The sequence below is a fragment of the Leptinotarsa decemlineata genome, unplaced genomic scaffold (assembly GCF_025532065.1).
Source record: "Leptinotarsa decemlineata unplaced genomic scaffold, Ldec_3_MD MMD2_tig00026345_RagTag_RagTag, whole genome shotgun sequence".
Classification (NCBI taxonomy): domain Eukaryota; kingdom Metazoa; phylum Arthropoda; class Insecta; order Coleoptera; family Chrysomelidae; genus Leptinotarsa; species Leptinotarsa decemlineata.
The window spans coordinates 356621-379703 of record NW_027412696.1 but is presented as its reverse complement, the minus strand read 5'-3'; the positions used below and the strand labels follow the sequence as shown (position 1 = coordinate 379703).

At 32.9% G+C, this 23083-nt stretch overlaps 1 protein-coding gene across 5 annotated transcripts in view; it reads right to left on the bottom strand.

The window, feature by feature from the left end:
• The window catches only part of LOC111513733 (uncharacterized), a 48997-nt gene that overhangs the window by 23291 nt on the left and 2623 nt on the right, over nucleotides 1-23083 (bottom strand). For all 5 annotated transcript variants that reach the window (XR_012467625.1, XR_012467624.1, XR_012467626.1 and 2 more), the window contains exon 2: nucleotides 8480-8681. Coding sequence is in view for 1 of the 5 variants with exons in the window: in XM_074183774.1 (XP_074039875.1) it covers nucleotides 8480-8681 (202 nt within the window). In the remaining 4 variants the exon portion in view is untranslated. The remainder of the gene's footprint in view (nucleotides 1-8479; nucleotides 8682-23083) is intronic.

Sequence of the window (23083 nt, the reverse complement as noted above, 5' to 3'; positions counted from 1 at the left end):
TGGAGTACAATTTGTGTCAGGTATTGGTTCTTCACAAACGTCACGGGGATGTTTAGCTTCAAGTTAAGATAATCATTAACTGCAAAACTCTCCGTTGAAGTCAAAATACGGATTGACGATGTGAGATCGTCATCCGAAACTTTATTTAATAGGTACAGATTTTAATACATTCGTTTTCTCTTTAGATCAGCTCTCGAATTTGTGAATTAACCTTTCTGAACAGATGTTGGAAATTCTTGATGAATAAAGTGAGAGACTTTTTACGATTACCTTTATGTGGAGAAAGACAAAAGCATATGTAAGTAAAACAAAGCAAATACTTCCAGTGATCTAACGAATTGTTTTGATTGCATTCATCAATAGCTTTGCACAAAGTTTCTGCAGCACACATCCTTGCTCCTTTGGGAATTCTCTTCAATATGTGACAATGGAGTTTGTATGGAGAAAGTCTATCATCGATACCTTTGGTAGAGCTTGCACCAGAATTCGATTCAACATTCAGACTCAGTGCACAGGTTTGAATGGAAGGAGAAACTGTTGTGGACTCAGATTTAGGAATTTTTAACGAATGAATTTATCAAACCTTTTGTAGTTTTGAATTTCTTGTTGCATATTTTATATTTAAATTGTGTTTAGTTGTAGAAGATAGTTCATCTGTGAAGGGTTCTTTCGTTTGGTATGTTTTCTTGATCTGCACATCGTGACTACTAGATAAAGGATACTTTGATATCTTTGATCTAATGACGAGAACTGTTATAAGAGGAAAGAAAAGCTGGCAGTGAGAGGGACGAGGATAATCGAATACCTAAACCACCAGAGTTAACTGGGAGAGTGGTTCGACTCCAAGTGATGTCTTCGAATTTATTATTGATAATTTTTTGTAAAGATTGGCGTAGGATGGAATCGAATTCTTGACACATCAAGTTGGACTGCATCTCAAGGTATATAATATATTTGGGATTGACAAACAGTATTTCAACGGAAAATATGCTATATATAGAAAGGTCTATTGAAATGAGATGACAATATAATTGAAGACTGTTTTCTGAGTGAGGCAATATGGTAAAGACTCTACAGAGAGAGAAGCTCCCAATAACGACCAGTGTGCTTTGGAGACGATTTTAATTTGTGGATAAATTGTGAATGGATTTGTAAGCATCCGAAAAGTATCGAAAATTTCACATTTGTCGAAATGTAATTCAAGTCCAATCTCATTAAAGAGGTGAATATTTTTCAGAAATTCCTGGAGAACAAAATCTATATTATCACTAATAGAACCATCGTTTAGGTACCAACAATTGAAATTGGTGTTGATAGATTTGGTCAGTTCATTTCAAGTGAGATAAAAGAGAGCAGGACCTAGAGCAGGGGTTCCCAAACTTTCTTTTATCATAGACCACTTTCAAAATTTTGCTGGTTCTGGTGGACCCCCTGCAGCTACATTTCTACCATATTCTCAAAACTCGATATAAAATAAGATTAGATCTAATTATGGAAATTTGCGTTGCAGCTGCGTTCCAACTACAAATTAACATTTTTCGAATAAATAGTGAGAATTGATTGGTAAATAAATTAATTGATTGTGCTGTGAGTGGATACCAAAAAAGTGGAGTTTCAATAAAAATAAGTGATTCCAGCCAATTTTGCTTATTTGATATCTACTCACAACACGAGAAACCAACCACTTCTAACTTATTTCATTCAGAAAACTCCCCATTCGGTGTGGTAGAAAAAACAATAGTATATTTTCTTGTGTTCTTGTGTTGTTTATTCAAATATGTAATTGAAATCAAATAATAATAGTGCAACTTCTACACTACAATGACAATCACGAAATATCATAATTTTAATGTGAAGGATATATTTGATGGATTGACAGCAAATTATCAATATTAGGCTTGTTTTGTCAGAAATAACCGCAAATCTCCCCTGTGATATTTAATCTGCTCCTTTTTTTTGACAAGATATGACGAGGGAAATGATGTCAAAAGCTTTCTCGCAATTTCTTACAGTCCAGGGTATTTTTGGGTATTTCTGTCTGATACCAAAATATTTGATACCCTCCTCATTAGTGCCAAGGTCGAGTAGCTCCTCCTATAATATCACATTCTTGACATGTTGTACTGACTATGGAACTTTTACATGTGACAGTCGCTGAGCTTCTTAAAATATCATCTGCCTACATTGATTGGTGGAGTCAAGCCAACATTTTAGTTTTTCACTATTGAAACCAGATACATTTTTGTGGACCCCCGCTTACGAATTGTGAACCCTCATTTTTTGGTCGAGTCTCGTGAACCCCTGGGGGTCCATCCGGACCACTTTGGGAATCACTGACCTGGAGGATCGCCTTATTGAAACCCTCTCTGAGATAATATAATATTTTCTCCAAAGTTAAAAAATGTTGCATTTTGATAACATTGGTTGATAAAAGAAAAAAGGTGAGGAATAATTTCGTGGGTTTTCCCAAAATGATGTTTCTGTGAATCAAGTTGAAGGCGTTTTCACAATCTAGTTTAAATAAAATTTGAGGAAATGGATTGCGATGATTATTTAAGAAAAGACTGGAGTTCTAAATTGAACAGTGGCGAGTGCCACTATCTATTTTTTAATGCTATTAAAGACACCGTACAAAATACGTCAAATTTCGGAACTCAATTACGCTTACGAAAAAGTTACACAAGGAAGTCAAAGAAGACAGAAACTTTTCACCTTTACAACCAGAACTCGTTGTTCTGGTTGTAAATTCTGAGAGAGTCTATTCGTCCTGCTGAACCTGTGCGAAATGATTTGATCACTTTCAAGACCTTTTTTTCGTCAACTTGCAGTGGAGTACAATTTGTGTCAGGTATTGGTTCTTCACAAACGTCACGGGGATGTTTAGCTTCAAGTTAAGATAATCATTAACTGCAAAACTCTCCGTTGAAGTCAAAATACGGATTGACGATGTGAGATCGTCATCCGAAACTTTATTTAATAGGTACAGATTTTAATACATTCGTTTTCTCTTTAGATCAGCTCTCGAATTTGTGAATTAACCTTTCTGAACAGATGTTGGAAATTCTTGATGAATAAAGTGAGAGACTTTTTACGATTACCTTTATGTGGAGAAAGACAAAAGCATTTGTAAGTAAAACAAAGCAAATACTTCCAGTGATCTAACGAATTGTTTTGATTGCATTCATCAATAGCTTTGCACAAAGTTTCTGCAGCACACATCCTTGCTCCTTTGGGAATTCTCTTCAATATGTGACAATGGAGTTTGTATGGAGAAAGTCTATCATCGATACCTTTGGTAGAGATTGCACCAGAATTCGATTCAACATTCAGACTCAGTGCACAGGTTTGAATGGAAGGAGAAACTGTTGTGGACTCAGATTTAGGAATTTTTAACGAATGAATTTATCAAACCTTTTGTAGTTTTGAATTTCTTGTTGCATATTTTATATTTAAATTGTGTTTAGTTGTAGAAGATAGTTCATCTGTGAAGGGTTCTTTCGTTTGGTATGTTTTCTTGATCTGCACATCGTGACTACTAGATAAAGGATACTTTTCGCCTCTGATATTTCTTTTTTGAAAATTTCTCTCTTCAGCAGGCCTAAGAGTTTCAGATGTAGTACATTACATTTCCATTGCTTCTCTGTTATCTTCTCAATTTGCAACACATCTCTCCAATGGTTTTGACAGTATCAGTGAATTTCTCGCAAAAGATGTGTGCTATTCGTACTGTTTGGTGGTAGAGATTTGCCTTTCTGACTATCAATAGAAAAATGGAGAAACACGGACTCAGGAATCGAAGCAAAATTGGTTTTGAATGGAGTGCAAGAAACTTAAGTCATTTTGATATTTGCAATTCCATTTAAACAATTGAAACATGTCAAACATTGTACTTACAGATGAGTATATCCGCAAAAAATGACATCACAATCTACGCAATCCTTGATGATATATTAACAATAGAAGTTGTCCGAGATTCGATCACTGAAGGACTCCAGATGATACCATATTTCATCCTACCTGGGTTCTACAGTTCTATCCTGGAATGTACACATGGATTGTGGAGTATATAATACAGATTCAAGAACAGCTGCATATCTATCATATGTACCTTTGATTTGGTTCTTGATGACAAGTCTCTAGCTTATGAATTCCTGATACAAATGACCAGTTTTCCTGTATTTTTCACGTCATTCAGGTTTATTTTTGTTATCGGAAGTTTAAAATAAAACTCAGATGGATACAATTCCGGATATTTGTTTGAACAGTGCCATATAACACTTCACAGAAATTATTGACTTGTCCTTCAAAGACAATTGAGTCCAGCAATGCATTTGTGGTTCAGCCTAGCACCACTGATGAGGCCAATGACGGGTCGAAACAGCGCTATCCGGTGTTGTTTTTATAAATGGGCTCTGGTTTTCAACATATACCTTGCAATGAAAGCTGCAGTGAAAGACGAAGAACGAATCTCGTCGGTGTTCGATGTCGTAACTTTGCTTTGTAACTGACCGCCCCCGGAAGCCTCATTTATCTTTGAATTGAATTATCTGTCGATTCCATTGATGACGCCTTCGTAAGGAGAAATGTCATCGCCCTTTTTCACTTAGGCTTGTTTTTTGAGGACAGTTGAGTCCAGCAATGCATTTGCGGTTGAACAATTGCACCATTAATGATACCTATGACGGATCGAAACAGCGCTGTCTGGTGTTGAATCATAAATGTATTTGTGGGCTCTGGTTTTCAACTTTATACCTTGCAGTGGAATACGGAGAACAAATCTCGTCGGCGGTCGATGTCGAAGCTTGGATTTGCAACTGACCGCCTTGAGGAGCCTCGTGTATCTTCGATATTCGAAGATTGTTGATCCTATAGATGGCGCCTTCGTAAGGGGAGATGTCATCGTTCTTTTTTATTGGAGATGTCGACCTTCTTTACTTAGGCTTGTCCTTTGAAGACATTTGAATTCAGCAATGCATTTGTGGTTCAGTGTGGCCCCACTGATAAGACCTACGGCAGGTCGGTTCCTAATAACCAGTACCAGGAATTACTACACATTTTTTATTGTTCCAGAAATTACTCAATTGAAAAGGGTGTACCCCAAGGGAGTTTGGCAGGACCACTGCTTTTCATATTTTTTATTAATCACACAATTGGTTCATTTGAGGGATACTATTTATCTCTTTTTGTAGATGATAAAGTAGTAGCATCTTTATCCTACAATTTCATTGACATGAGTATTACCACATCTGCTTCTGTCCATGAAGTGGACACATACACACGCACGCACCCACGCATTATATCGAGTTTTGTTGATGCTTTCTTTCTCTCCTGTTCTCTTCTTATGGTACTGAGAAATAAGAGAAACAGGCAATGCTCTAAAAAATATAATTCCGAGTATTTAATAGTTACTTTCAGAGGACAAAAAGTTATATTTTCCTTTCATAGGTTATTGTTAAAATATGTCTGTGCAAAATTACTGGCAGATGATTTAAATCACAGGGTGGTGAGATGAATCAACTGGCATTTGTATTGAAATACAAACTGAAATTCATGCCTATTTAACAAACATGCTGTTATCATCTAATAGATATAATTACCTAAATGGCTTATTGAATTGAGAAAGCAATGTTGAAAATTTTATATTCGTTTACATTCAGTACTGATGCCATTATCTTAAGCAAATTATCTTACACAAATTTAACCATTGTTGAATTAATAATGAATGAAACTTCTTCACAAATTTTGAACACCCGCAAAGTTTAAAGTTGTTAGAAACTCTTTAGAGGGAATTGTGCCACTCATGTTCTATTAGTCTCCAATCATTCTATTTCAAACTTTTTTTTTGTTCACATCACTTCATTTTTTCAATCAGAGCTTTCTGCTACAAATTTTTTTTAAGGTCATCTCTAATCAGTTTTCTCATCTTCTCCAACCACTTTTATAAATAAAACTAATAAAATGTTTAAAATATGAAACAATTTGTAATTTGGAATTTGCACTTGAGAACTATTCAACTAATCCACAAAATAAATTTAATCATTTTTTATTGAAATAAAAGAAATTCAACATAATCTTATTCTATCTTAAGTAGAGCTTGGAAAGATGTAGATGGTAAGACCCCAGTAAGTCTTTTCTTTGTTAACGAATATCTTACAAAACTTCCATGGCTCGTAAGGGTAGTTGATTGCCAATTAAAGCCATTTTGAACAATAAGAACTTCAAATTATTTATCAATTTGCTCCCATTTTTTCAAAACTAAAATATACATTCGATATTCCTTTCACACTGAAAATAGTTTTCATTGAAGAGATTCTAAAAGTGTTTTCAACTTTATACATTCTGCTTGTGCATCAGTGTGGATCGTATCTTGTTTAGTTATTACAGTTATATTATTGTTCATACCTTCTAAATTCACATCAACTGGAATATTTTCACGCTGCAGTCGTGTCCGTATATGAGTAGAAATGTTTTCATTTATTTTCATAATTCTCTCATTGGATGTGAGAAATTCACTTACCATTGAACAGTTATCGCAAAATTCAGGACACCATAAATGATTGGAAATTGACCAATCATCAGCTTTTCGAGATTTTGCAATATCCCCTTTTAAAGTTTCAATTAGTTGAATACGAAATGATTTCAATTCTATGGATGGCATAGTCACAGTAAACTTTTGTAAGTCAAAATAAAATTTGACTAACTGATCCCTTGGAAATTCTTTGGAAGATGACGTCAAATAATTTGTCAATTTTCCATAAAAATAAGAAATATTTATCAGAACACAAGCTTTAAAGAGTTCTATGGTTCCTTCATATCTGTCGGAGCCCTTTTCAAATTTACATTTCCAGAGTTTAACTTTAGAGGTGAACAAGTCAATTACAATCTCTAGAAAATGTTCCATAACTGTTCGGCTACCTCCGCCATCCAAATATTTTCTAATGAAACAATAAATTATTTTATAATTTAAAGAATTTCTGTATGAAGTATTTTTCATCAGATTTTGAATAAGTGTATCAAACCAAGTAATGCCATATTTATCTTCAAGTTGTATAAACACAGGTATGTTTTCGATAACTAAAACAGATTCATCAAACTTTGACAAAATAAAGCGGGCCTCATTCTCATCATCAACATATAAAGCAATTTTTGAAAAGTTGTTGAAATATTGTGAGTCTACGATTTTACTAACTATTTTATCGTGATATTTATATTTTTCACTAATATTTTTTTTATGTAACAAATCACCAATATCTCTTAAAATTCCTTTGACTTCAATTTCATTTCCTGGCGCGTCAACAAGAGCAAATAATTCATTCAATGCATTTTGGTAATTCAATTCAAACTTTACTTTTATAGAGTCTGATTTTTTCCACAAAACAACTGCTGCTCTTTTATACCAATAATCCACTGTGCTGCCTTCATTACCGGTGGGTCCAGAAAATTCTTCTTTTAATATGTGAAAATTCTCATAATTAGTTTCTTGTGTGAAACAAAATTCATGTGTTTGTGCTTCATATTTATCATACTTTACTTCTTCATTATTTTTATCAACCCAGTAATAGAGTGAGTCTATGGATTCAATGAAGGAATCAAGATCAGGTGCAAATTCTTCATCTGATGAAGCATATTCACTACCTTCAGTTGTTGACCAAGACTGACAAATATCAATAAGTACAATGTGGATAGACAAGTTCAAATTATCGGCAACAGAACGGAAGGCGAAAGCAGTTCGATAATCTTCACCTTTGAGTAAGTGCCAATTCAGACTGTGTTCAGAGTAAGAATGATTAAGGAGAAATATCAGCTTCTTGGACTCTTTTTTCTTTTTTGAATAATTTGCTTGGTTCACCTCATCATGAAAATATTCCCGCACTGCATCTTCTAAATATTTGTTATGTAATGGTTTGTCATCAATACTTTCGTTTATATCCAAGATAATATTATAAGTCAAAACAACTCGAAAGCCATCCTTGATTTCTTTCACTTCATGTAAACAGTCAGAAAAAAAGCATATGCATCGAGCATTATTTTCACAGATGTTTTCTGAGGAGAATGTATGTTTATAGTTATTATGTTTAATTATTAAATTTCCTCCCACATGATGTGAAGGTAGCACAATTACTAATGTTGCAACCATATTTTTAATTTTTTCAGAGTCCCTATGCTCTTTGAAAAACTGTCCAGGACTATATATCAACATATTATGTAAGTGAGCCCTCAAAGTGGTTCTTGGCGATAGATTCAATGCTTTATGTATCTTACTAGTTATATCATCAAAAATATTCTGATTGATTTTAACATCTAACTTATCTGACTCAATCATCTGAGTATTACGAAACTCTTTATCATATACAGTTTTTTCACCCATTCCAAATTTGGCTTCAGAAGAAATGGAAATCAATTGTTCAATATAGTTCTTGTCCAGAGGAAAGAAGAGCTTTCCCAGATTTTCCACATTAATTTCAAAATTGTTACATACTATGGTGTCTTCAAAATAAAAGCAGTTATCTGGATGTTCATCATCATCATTTTGATTTGTTGCTAACAGTACTCCTGCGATTTTTTTCAGCACTTCATTTTTCATCATCCTTTCATCACAGATTGGTTGTTTGGTGAAGTTAACAGGATCGAAGCTGAAATTCTTCAAATCAGTTTGGTTTAGCTTACCACTTTCCAACGAGCTGTAACAAATTAAACTCTTTAAAGAAATATCAAATAAAAATTTTAGTAACAAAATTCAATTGAAGAGATATATTTTCAGCAATTATAACATTGCCGTGATCTGCAGGTTTTTATACCTGACGTTTCGTCTGCAAGTGCGGCAGACATTATCAAAGGCGATGCGGCAACGGTCAATTTGTTATCCAATAACCAAACTACTATACTGAAGCATGAATGAAAATAATAATAATCTTAATTTCAGAAAAAATGAAAGTGTCAGTTAATTTTTAGTGATGCTAAATCTAAGAAGGATGGCCTAAAATTCTTCTATTGTATATGGTTCTACTTCAATAAAGAGAGATTTTACAAGATTTTCATTTCCTCAAGAAGTTTATTGAAAAGCCCTATGAAGGAATGCTTTTCAGCTGCTACTAGTCTATGTATGGGATAAGATATTTTGCTACAGTTATGTGTTTAATAATTATGAAGATCTATGCATATTGTGAATTCATTTTTATGTGTATACAGATACAATACATTCAGTTATACAGGGTGTAACATAAGTACGTTCAAATATTCAAGTATTCCTGAGACAATTTTAAGAAAAAAGTCTATATAAACTTGTGCCCGGAAATGTTTCGTTGATACAGAGTGTTGAAATTGATTTTTTGTTCGTTTTTTAAAAATAACTTTTGCAAAAAATTAATTATTTGAACGAAATTTGGTGCCCTGGGTTTTTTTGACGTGGGAAATCATAATTTCGTATTAATTTTTATGTAACATGTAGCGGGAGCTGCGTACGATGTCATTATTTATTTCAAGTTGCCCTAACTTGTTTGACAGTAAACTTTTGGTACTTTTCATAAAAAACCTAATTCTCACACCTTTTCCAAGTAAAAAATGTACACTTCCTCAACAATGCTGGAAGTGATCGTTTTCGAAATATTTACAATTTTCGATGCGTAATACTTAGCTCCTAGGGCGCTAAGTGAAGTTGCTGAGAACATTACAAAAACTAAGTATGTGGCGAATCTCATCTATATCTATAAAATGTTATCAAAAAATCATTCGTTTTCGACATACAAATAACTAAAATTGCAAAACACTTATGACAAAAATCAACCATGTTTTGAAAAATTTCAACAATTTGTATCTCGAAAACGAATGATTTTTCGATAAGTACCAAAAGTTTACTGTCAAAACAGTTAGGGCAATTTGAAATAAATAATGACAGCGTACGCAGTGCTCTTTAGATGTTACATGAAAATTATGATTTCCCACCAACAAAAAAATTCAATTTCAACACCCTGTATCTCCGAAACGAAGCATTTCCGGATACACATTTATAAAGATTTATTTTCTTAAAATTGTCTCAGGAATAAGTCACTTGAATATTTTAACGTACTTATGTTACACCCTGTATAAATTGCATACACAGTGAGTGTATGATTGGTTTTGAAAATTCCTGTTAAGTTTCATTTTCAATAAACATCTTATTGTTCTCTTCAGAATGGTAAATAAGTGTATGATGTTACTGCTTAGTTTACAAAACATAATCCCAAATTTCTAACTGCTTGCTATCAAAAGACAGCAAATACAAGTTTTGTGGGGCTTCTGTTGTGATGAAGTGTCTCAAATATTATTTTTAGTGAAAGTGAAGGGCACGAAATTATCAAGCTTTGTTAATTAGTAATTCTCAGCGGAATGCATTAAAATGGGAATTCTCAAATGAAATGAAAATTATTACCTTTATTCATTAATAAACAATGAGAAATTTCAGAAAGATCAATTGTTTGAAATTACAATGTTTGAAAGACAGAAGACGAATCACATCGGATGTCGATGTCAAAGCTTGTCTTTGCAACTGACCGCCTTGGGGAGCCTCGTTTATCTTTGATATTCGAGGAGAGAGTTCTCCGTTGATCCCATTGATGGCGTCTTCGTTAGGGGTGATGTTGACCTTAATCTGGCTTGTAAAAAGTTTTGCATCGTCATTTTTCACCACCTCCATACAAACTGGACTTGATGAAGATACAAATCAAAACCATCCACTGATCTCTACTCAGATTTGAGCTACACACTCGCCTGCATTTCAAAAGATGAGTGTGTTTTATGACAGAAGAGTGTTATTGTTTCAATTCCTGGATTAATTCATACCTATTGATGTTAATTTGTATTAGTTGCTGTTAAATAATAGTTCTTTTCGAATCAGATTCTATGTCACCTGTCACTCCCGCCTGATGTGTGTGTGTTTGACGGATGAAGATTAGTTATAAATAAGTATGGCCGAAACTGAATTCAAGATATTATTTTGATTGTTAAGAATATACGTTTATGTTGTTGAACTTTTGTATAGTAACACGTTTTTGCCAAATAAAATCAGTGTAAATGATTCACGCCGTTTATTTAACATGGTAGCAGAGCGTGGTTGGCAAAACGAGTAGAAATTGCAGTAAAAGAATAGTTGCACAAGAAACAGAAAGAAAGAAAATGGCGGACAAAAAAGATGATATCTCTCTGCCGGTATTCGATGGAAAAGACTGGGCCAAATGGAAATTTAGATTGTTGTTAACACTGGAGACTAAAAATTGCAAGGAAGTATTAAATAATGAAATACCGGAAGGTACAGGAAGTACGGCAGCAAGTATTGAACAGTGGAAGAAATCTGATGTAAAAGCTAGGTCCATAATAGTACAAGGGGTTAGCAATGCACAACTAGAACTAATAATAAACGAAAAAACAGCAGCAGACATGTTGAAAAAATTGAATGCAATATATGAACCCTCATCAACGGCACTGAAACTACTTGCCAAGAGGAAATTGCTGGGCTTAAAAATGAAACAAGAAGATGACCCTCAGGATTTTATAACAGTATTTGAAAGGCATATAAATGAATTGAAGAATACTGGAGAAATTATTGAGGAAGAGGATCAATTAAATTATCTATTGTTAGCTTTACCAGATTCATGCAGTACGATAATAGATATCATTGATGCACTAGCTCCAACCCAAAGAACTGTTGAATACGTTAAGTCAAAGCTGTTAATAGATTTCAAAAGGAATAATACAGAAGAGCACAAAAATACAAGTCAAGGCCATGTTTTCAACTCACAAGCTTCTAGCTCTAACAGATATGAAGAACACTTCCAGAGAAAAGAAACTGAACAGAAATGTTACAGATGTGGACGTCCCGGGCATATTAAACGCTACTGCAGAAGTTTTGGAAACAGAGGTAGATATAGAGGAAGCCCAAGTTATAGAGGTAATTATAGAGGAGGAAGAAGAAAATCAGCAGGAAATTCAGCGGAGGTTAACGAGAATCATAGATCAGAAGAAAATTGCTTCCAGGTGATGCTAACGAAGTCAGAAAAAGAAGAACCGAAATTTGTTGATGATAACAAAATAACCTGGTTGTTAGATAGTGGCTGCAGCGACCATATTGTAAATACCGATAAGTACTTTTCAGAAGTTAAAGGGCTAGATAGAGATATAAATATTAAGGTAGGTGATGGATATATTATTAAAGCTCTTGCTGTAGGAATCATTGTTGTAAATTTTAAAGTAGGTAACAGTGAAATTAAAACTGTAATAAATAATTGCTATTTTGCTCCTGACATGAATAAAAATTTGTTGAGCATGTCAAAAATTACAGATAATAATCACAAAATATGGGCCCAAGAAAATTACTTAGAAATTATTAATAAACAGAACAAGGTTATCGCTAGAGCTAAGAAGAAACAAAACCTGTACGAGTTATCCGGTAATGTAGAATTCAATTTAATTTCCAACAATTCTGTTATTCTAAATGAAAAAGAAAAGTGGCATAAGAAATTAGGTCATGTCAATTTTGATTTCTTGTCAAACATGTGTAAGAAACAAGTATGTGATGGGTTACCAAATTTCTTAGAGAAAGAAAACATTAAATGTGAAATTTGTATAACCTCAAAAATGGCAAATTTGAAATTTCATAATAACAGAAGAAGAGCTAATGATTTATGTGAAATTATACATACTGATGTAAACGGCCCCATAAATCAAGAAGGCTATGGAGGTGAAAAATACTTTGTAACTTTCATTGATGATTTTAGTAGATTAGTTATAGTATACTGTATAAGGTCAAAAGATGAAGTCTTTGATTGCTTTGAAAGATATTCATTATTAGTTCAAAATCAAACGGGAAAACGAATTAAAGAAATTAGGTGTGATCGGGGAACCGAATATCTAAATAAAAAGTTTTGCGAGTTTGCTAAAAAAACGGTATATGGTTGAGACCAAGTCCTAGTTACACTCATGAATTAAACGGGGTAGCTGAGAGATATAACCGCACCCTCATGAATAGCGCGAGGTGTTTATTAACTGATGCAAAATTAGATAAAAAATATTGGCCAGAATGTGTTAGAACAGCTGCCTATTTGAGCAATAGGGTAATAAAACAAAATAATTTTGACAAAACTCCTTTTGAAATATTTATGGGCAGAAAACCTGATGTATCTAATCTGAAATTATATGGTAGTACTGTTTTTCTTAGAATAACTGATACAAAAAGAAATAAACTGGAACCTAAGTCTGAAAAAGGTACTTTGATAGGTTACTGTGATATGGGTTATCGCATCTTAGTAAATAACAAAATAGTTGAGAGTAGGCATGTTAAATTTATTGAACAAGGTGAGAGATACATAAGAATAACAAAAGAGAATGAAAGTGATGAAAAAGAAAATGAAAGTAGTGCAAAAGAGAATGAAAGTACTTTGATACGAAATGGATGTGATGGTAACGAATCAGACATGTACGACAACTCTAGTGGAGAGGAAATGGATCTAAATAACAGAGAACCTGAGAATATGACTGAAGGTGTGACAAATGAGGTACTGAAGAGAATCAGAAAGAAACCAGTATGGCATGATGATTATGTTATAGATGCACATTGTTCAAATGTAGTAGTTCCGAATACTTTCTCTGAAGCAGTAAAATCAAACGAAAGGGTTTATTGGCAAAAGGCCATGGAAAATGAGTTGAGCAGCCTACACAAAAATAAAACATGGACACTGGTAGATATAAGTTCAGTACCAGATAGTAATAAAATTATTCAAGCCAAGTGGATATTTAAAGTGAAGCCAAATAATCTTTTCAAAGCAAGATTAGTGGCCCTTGGATATCAACAACCAAGAGAACTAGAGGAAGAAGTCTACTCACCAGTGGCAAGGATGCCTACACTTAAATCCTTATTGTCAGTAGCATGTAGTAAAGGTTGGCATATAGAACAAATGGATGTTCAAACAGCCTTTCTGAATGGCAAAATAAATTCGGAAGTGTATATTTACCAACCTGAAGGTTTTGAAAAAAATGAGAATATGGTCTGTCTATTGAACAAAGCTCTGTATGGGTTGCGCAAGAGCCCTAGAACATGGTATGATTGTTTTCATGAATACATGGTAACGAAAAAATTTGTTTGTTCAAAGTACGATTCCTGTTTATATATTAAAGATGTGGGAGAAAAATCTGTATATGTCATTTTGTATGTTGATGACTTATTGTTGTGCAGTCCTGATCAAGCAGAGTTGAAATGTATAAAAGAAGAGCTGAATAAGAGATTTGAAATGAAAGATTTTGGCAAAATAAAAAACTATTTAGGCATTGACATTGATTATGATAGAGACAAGAAATACATGAGATTGAGTCAAACGAAATATATCGAGTGTATTGCAAGAACATATAACGTCATAGAAAGCAAAAGTTATCGTACACCACTTGAAATAAATTTAAAATTAGAGGCAGCGGAAACTTGCCCAGTGGAAATTCCATATAGAAACTTGATAGGCGCATTATTGTATATTAGTCAGGGAACCCGTCCAGATATCTCATATGCGGTAAACTATTTGAGCGGTTTTCAAAATAACTATTCAAACACTCATTTTAAATATGCTCTTAGAGTTTTAAAGTATCTATATTCAACAAAAAATCTAATGCTAAATTTTAACTCGTTATGTGAAGTACATGTTGATTGTTATGTAGATGCTGATTGGGCAAGCGATATTGTTGACCGTAAATCAAGAAGTGGTATTATAGTTAGAGTATTAGGAAATCCAGTTCTGTGGATCTCTAGAAAACAGAAAGTCGTTACTAGATCCTCATGTCACGCTGAATATATTGCTTTGGCAGAAGCAACAGATGAGGTACTGTTTCTAATAGGTATTGCAAAAGATCTGTCTTTAAATGTAAGCGAACCAGTTGAAATTTTTGAAGATAATTCTTCAGCAAAACATTTGGCTAATAATGGAAATTTTTCTAAAAATAGTAAACATATAGATGTTGGATACCATTATGTTCATGATTATGTTAAAAAAGAGATCATTAAAGTGTCAAAGATTTCATCTGAAGAACAGTTGGCTGATATATTAACAAAAGCCTTAAGTTTTGTTAGGTTTGAAAAACTAAGAAAGTTGTTAAGTGTGTATTAATATAATATAGGAACTTATTTATACGAGTTATGTATTAAGAACATTTATATTCATGATATGATTCAAAAAGAAAGGAGGTGTGTTAAATAATAGTTCTTTTCGAATCAGATTCTATGTCACCTGTCACTCCCGCCTGATGTGTGTGTGTTTGACGGATGAAGATTAGTTATAAATAAGTATGGCCGAAACTGAATTCAAGATATTATTTTGATTGTTAAGAATATACGTTTATGTTGTTGAACTTTTGTATAGTAACACGTTTTTGCCAAATAAAATCAGTGTAAATGATTCACGCCGTTTATTTAACAGTTGCTAAGAGAAAATAATAAATAAATTGTTTTGACTCTCTAAAAACCGAATTTCAAAAATTATTATCAAAAATTCGTCATTGGGTCTAATATAAAGAAATCCTATACATTTTAAGTAAAATTATTAATCAACAAATGGTCATTCGGCTTGATATAGTTTTAGGTGAGATTAATAATTAACAAATGGTCCTTTGCTGCTAAGAGAACTAATCTGTGGTTATTTGTCCAAAAAACTTCCGTTACAACACAGTTAAAGGCTCAGGGAAAAACCTGAAAGTCAGAAACTGATTTCTCGAGTTAAGTCTTGTCTGGTGCTATTGAAGTCTAATAGTTCCATAACTGAAAGAAGTGAAACCAGACTGCCCAAGACGAATATGAGCGAAACTTTTGAAATGTTTAATCCGACACCTTCGAATTCTCGAAGTTCCAAGTGTCAAAAATAAAGAACAGTGATTCAACAAGCGGAACTTCAATTTGTTTTGAAAAAAAGAAGTTGTAACAAGAACTGCTTTTGAAAAAAAGAAGTTGTAACAAGAGCTACTTTAGAAGAAATACTTGATATTGAATTAGCGTTAAAATTATCACGATTGGCGGATGATGCGCTGAGTTCAGAGGAAGTGAGTTAAGTGAGAGGGTGAGTAAATAAATAAATGGGTCAAAGGAGAACATCCCATGTCAGAAAATACTGGATAACAGATCATCTTTAAGTGTGAAAATGGAAAATACGGTAAAGAATTATTATTTCAAATCAACTATTACAGAAAGTATAATCAAATACCTGATTCTCAATTCAAAAAATTTTTAGCACGACAGTCAGTGCCAAAGGATTGGCCAATATTTAGTGGCAATCCTAAGGAATGGGAAAATTTCATTTACCAGTATCGCAATTCTTCTAAAGTGTGTGGTTTTCCCCAGGAAAAAAATCACTGTAGATTGCAAGTGTCTAAAAGGCAATGCCTTGAAAATCGTTTAAAGTCTACTAATTATGCCTAAAAATGTTGACAAAATCATAAACATTCTAAAAAGTAGATTTGGACAGCCTCGCCAAATAATATTTATGCTACTTGAAAGATTGAAATGTTTTCCTATCGTGAAAGAGAAAAGACTAGACTTACTGATATAATTTTCCATAAATTGATGGATGTAGCCGTTACTACTTGATAGGAAATCATAATGAAAAGAGAAATGAAAATTTCTATGTTTTTTACCACTTCTATTTGTAACTAACGTTAGTGCAGTTTCGTCCTATACGGACATTTTCAAACTTATTCAATAAGTTTCAAACTTATACAATGAGTTTGAAAATGTCCGTATAGGACGAAACTGCAGTAACGTTATAACTTATAAAATAAGTATGAAAATGTCCGTATAGGACGAAACTGCAGTAACGTTAGTTACAAATCAAAGTGGTACAAAACATAGAAATTATCATTTCTCTTTTCAATATAATTTTCCGATGAAGTAAAAAACCTTGTTGGAACTATTGACTCACTAAATGGAAATAATCACTTTCGGAATGCCATTACAAGAATTAATGAATAAACAACGATGTGGGTTGAACATATTCGTATGAATTTAAATTGGTTGAATTCTGTCACTAGCTTAATCAAAAATGCCAAAATGGCAGGAAATGTCTTTTTATAGAAACCCTTATATAGGGCGTAGTTCTTGAAAAAATACTACTGTGACTACAGCGGATAAAAAGAAGTGTATATGTTGTAAAAACGATTTACATCGTTTGAGCTTGTGTTGACATTCAAATCCCTCTCAGTTAAAAAAAAATGGAATTTTGTGACTTTGAAAAACAATTGTTTTTCTTGTCTTGTGTCGTTTCATATTGTGAATGCCATATACGTGTATATATGTATGTATATATATGGTGTGTGTATGTGTATCACATTGCTACAGTTATAGTCCTTGGGTTTAATATTAGTTTTTAGTTTTAATTTTTTAGGTTTAGTTTTAATACTGATCTTAATCATAAGTATTACACCTTTGTAATAACATGTTTGTATATTGGGTGCTGCCCGTTAGATAAATAAAATAAAATGAAGAATATGTGCAATATTAATAACTGCATAAAATATCATCATTTTTTACACCCATCAGATAATGAAAATGACATTACAAATTTGGAAGCCACCTCGATTCCCAGTGAAAATGTCGATGATGTTGAAGTCAAATGTCATATTTCTACAAACAAATATGTTTTAAAGAATATTACCGGAGTTTTTTCCCAACACCAAATCGTTATTTTTACACCTCGACACGTGTTTCGATCACCAAGTGATCATCTTCAAGAGGAAGATAAAACTAATAACTACTCAAAACTAAAGCTACTTATACTAATCAGGTACATCATACAGGTAGGTAATCAGTAATACCACCCATACAAGTGTACCATCCTAAATTAAGTTTACAATTCCTAGGATTTGGCTAAGGTATGTGGATGATATTTTCGCGGTATTCGATACCAAAAAATCGAATATCGAGGACTTTGTTTCCTTTTTGAATAATACATGTCCATCAATAAAATTCACGTATGAAGTAGAAAATAAGGGACAACTACCATTTCTTGACGTTTTGGTAATGAGGAGCAAAGATGGAGGGTTAGAATACGATATATTTAGAAAAGAAACAAGCACGTACAGGTATATTCCTGACAGTTCACATCACTGTGGACAGCACAAACGTGCTGGGTTGAATTTTTTGGTGCATCGTCTTTTGACTTTCCCTCTAACACATGATAGGTTCACAAAAGAAAAACGTACAATTCAGGAAATAGCAGCCACTAACGGTTTCCCGAGGGGTATTGTAGATGACATAATTAGGAAAAAGAAATTTAGGTTAGGAATGAACGAAATCTAGACTTTCAGAAAGGACAAAAACCAAGATAAATACATCTCAGTTCCATACCACCAATATACGAAGAACTTTGGAAAGATTTTCAAGGAACTAGGTATGAAGGTGGTTTTTAAAACAAGTCATACACTGCAGAACCTTTTGGGAAGTCCAAAAGACAAAGTCGAGAATTCGGAAAAGTCTGGAATTTACGAAATTGAATGTAATGACTGCGATGCAAAATATTATGGACAGACAAAAAGATCTATTAAAGTGAGATATAAGGAACACATAGCACACTTAAAATATGGAAGACCTGAAAAATCAGCAGTCGCCCATCATATTTTGCAACAAAACCATTCCATAGACTTCAGTTCTTTAAGATTAGTTAGACAAGTTAATAACAACAGGCAACTAGATGCCTATGAGAGTGTGGAAATAAGTAAACATAATAATATTATGAATAACGATAACGGACCAATACCAAATAGCATGCTATATAGCTTGTTGAAATAATATTGTTGGGTTTACTGATTACTACAAAAAGACACATTGTAAATATATTTAGATAGGGAATATTGTGAAACTAATTTTATATAGCTGAAAATTGTTCTATATATAGCTGTAACATTTAAACATACATAAGGACATATTGTAAATAATAGAAAGGCCAATTGTAAAATTAATTTAGGGTGGTACACTTATATGGGTGGTATTACTGATTACCTACCTGTATGATGTACCTGATTAGTATAAGTAGCTTTAGTTTTGAGTAGTTATTAGTTTTATCTTCCTCTTGAAGATGATCACTTGGTGATCGAAACACGTGTCGAGGTGTAAAAATAACGATTTGGTGTTGGGAAAAAACTCCGGTAATATTCATTACTACACCAAAGGTTCCAAACAGTATATCACAAGTAAATATGTTTTACTCAAAATTCTATCTGTTACCGTCAGTTATAATACGTGGAGATCAAATCTTCAGGTGTAGTTTTAGAAATTAGTTATAATACGATAAATGTCGAAACCTATGCACTTTTAGATGACAGTCACTTTGATTGAAGAACAGTTGGCAAACGAACTGAATCTCTAAGGACCTCAAAACCACTCACCATTCAATGGACCAACAATCAAATCAAAGAACAAGAAGATTCAAGAGTTGTCACTTTCACAATAAGATCAGAAGAAAGCAGTGCGGAATTTCAAGTAAGCCATGTGAGAACAATGAAAGGTTTATCACTTTTTTTATCTTCCTCTTGAAGATGATCACTTGGTGACAAAACATGTGTCGAGGTGTTAAAATAATGGTTTGGTGTTGGGAAAAAACTCCAGTGATATTCATTACTACACCAAAGGTTCCAAACAGTGCATCACAAGGCTTATCATTACCTAAACAAACTGTGTAAACAGTTGATATTCTCAAAAAATATCCTTATATAAATGAGAAAATTGCGCCAATAATTAATGTCAAACATAGAACCTCAATTGGCCGTTATTGGTCAACAGAAAAAAATTTTACTGGTCCATGCAATGGAGATGCATGGGAAACTGGACTCTTCTGAAGAAATGAAAATTTAGTTCTCCCAGAAAGCAGAAAGAATGCGTTGAATAGGTTAGCATGTACGGAAAGGAAAATGGACAAAAGCTTCGAGTATGGTAAGACATATTGTGAGAAGATGGATGACTTTCTGAAAAAAGGATATAATCACAAACCCAAATAAATCCAGAATTGTGTTTGAATCCAGAATTGTGTTTGATGCTTTTTTAAAATCAAATGGGATCAGTTTAAATGATTGCTTAATGACGGGTACCGATTTATATAATTCGCTTCATACAATTTTGATGAATTTCAGGATTATGAGATATGCTTTCACCAGTGATGTTTGTTCGAAAGTGATTGACAATGTATTTTCATATGTATTTTCATTTAATATAATTGTTATTTTCAGCTATCCTTTTTAATTTTCAATTGTATTGGTTCTTTCACGGATTTCAAATCATTTTATATAATATTTGACAATGGAAGTGAGAACTAATGAAATTCACCAGTGATATTGAGGAAATGTTTTTACAAGTGAAAGTTCGCTAGGAAGATTTTCAAAGTCATAGGTTTCTATGGCGTGGACTTGACAGAGATAGAGAACTCGATGAATGTGAAATTAGAAAGTTTTTTTTGGTCATCAAATGGCTCGTGCCTAGCACAGGAAGCAAAGAATCGAAATACTCGAGAATTCAGCAAGAAATTTCCAGCAACAAGGAAAGAAATCATTGAATAACACATTACTAAGGTAATGCAGATTCCATATGTAATTGAATCTTCAATTCAAGTGAAATTCTCGATCATATTAATCGTAAGTTGAGACTATTTGGAGAGAAAAACTTTATAAATCAAATTCGGTAAATGTAACTGAAATAATTTTTGTTGTTTTTTGGAATCCTTTCAGTGATACTTTTACACTTCAAACTAAATTTCATCAAGTTGAAAATAAAATTTTGAAATTGAAACGACGACCAACTATGCGAAAAATATTAAAATTGGCCGTTACAATTTTTGACCCTTTAGGTTTTTTGACTAATTTCACAATGCAGAGCAAAATCTTTTTTCAATATATTTTGAAAATGAAAGTTTGTAAAGCTTTTGAAAGATCATATACTACAGTGGTATATTTAGTTCATTTCAATCACAAGTCATTCACTCATAATTATACAACACGAACTAAACACTTGACCATCCCAAAATACAAAACTCGACATTCATAACATCTCTTGGGTATAACGACATCATACTTTTCAATTCATTGCCACAGGATGTCAAGGACCTACACTTAGTAAGTTTCAAGAACCATATCAAAGAATTATTGACGAACGGGGGTTATTATAGCTTAGATGAGTTCCTGTAAAGGGATGTCTTGACATAACTTGTTCTCACTGCTTTTCCTTCCTATTTTCATGTTAAACCTTTTAATTGTATATAATTATATTATGTTGTTTAATAATAATTTGTATATGATTTTAAAATTTGCATCAGCATGTCGCTTGTGGTGTTTTGTATAGTGCCTGTTTTATTCGATAGGTATATATTTATTCATTTATATTTATATAGTTATTTATTGTTATTTTTATTATTGACATTTCTAAAATCATAATGATCTGAAAGATGAATAAATACAACAATAACAACAATAATTAAAACAAATACTCCGTTCAAGTAGCTTTTGTCAATGCAACAACCTGTATCGATACCCAGGTTGGAATTACAAGCAGCATTGTTGTGAGCTCACTTAGGCCATTATTTGATTAACAATTTGGACTTAAACTCAGATTCGTAAAAAGAATTAAACAAGGAATTGGATGAATTCCTAAAAAGAACGTTAATTTGGAAAAAACTTAAAGAATCTCTTCACAAAAGTGGAAAAACTAGAAAAGGAAAAAATTGTATCAGCCAAAAAATTTTTACATAAGAAAATTCGATTGGAAACATTTTCCGAAGGAAGTTTTTTATAATAATGTTGTACTGAAAAAAAGACAGCAGACTTTTTTCATTGTCTTGAACTATACATGAAGATGGATTACTTCGCTTACTAGGAAGGCTAGAGAATATGGTGGATGCCCGAGAATATTTCAGAAACCCAATCATTTTTGGACCCTAAATACAAAATTACCAGACTCATCATTCATCATTACCACGAGCAAGTCCATCACCATGGACAAGAAGTTGTCCATAATTTAAGACAAAAATATTGCATTTTAGGTATTGGTTAAGCAGTTGAATCAGTATGGGCACATTGTCAAACATGCAAAAATCGAAGAACTAGTCCAAATATATCAATCATGGGGCAACTTTCACTTTGTCGACTTGAGAGAACAATACGACCATTCATTAGGACAGGAGTAGATTATTTTGGGCCTATAATGATCACTGTCAAGAGAAGCTATGAAAAACGTTATGGGGTAGTTTTAACTTGCATGGCCACCAGAGCTGTACATTTAGAAAATGCTCACGATTTCTCCACTGATAATTTCATGGATGTTTTGAGACAATTTTAGTGTAGAAGAACAGGATTTCCAGAATAACTCTACGTTACTACTCTACAAGTAACAACTGTTTATTTATTGTGATACCACTGAAATAAAGCAGATTATAAAAATGAATATGAATAGTGATATAATGTTTCAGATCAAAATGACAGTAAACAATAATATATTCAAATGAACATTACATTTGGGAAGGTCTGTATAATGAGAAGCCAATGTGTAAAAATAGATTTTTTAAATTTTTATTTGAAATGGTTATGAATATATCTACAACCAGAAAATAAAAACAAGGTATTTATTAATAAGCACAAAAAGTACCGAATACTGAAATTGAAGTTAAAAATCGAAAACATTCTTTGAAAACTACTGAACTATAATACAATTTTCCCAAAGAAAAACAACATAACATTTTAATATAGGGTGTGTTCAATTGTGAAGCTTAAAACTCAACATCCAGTTAGCATCTGCATTGCAAATACATTCATTTATGACTAGCACAACAATTTACAGTTAATGTAATGTACTTGTTGAATAAGGAAATATTTATATTAATATTGCATACTTAAATGACCACACTGTATACCAGTATATGGTATACAGTGTGGTCATTTAAGTATGCAACATATGGGATTTTTCTCAATTAATTGCACAACCAAAATACAGATATTGCCGAAAGTTGGTGCATGTTCGGTAATCATTTTAGGTGCACTTAGAATGGTTGCAAGTCAGCATACAGGGTAGGTAAAAAAATATAAAAACTGCTTAAGAGTTAAGTACTCT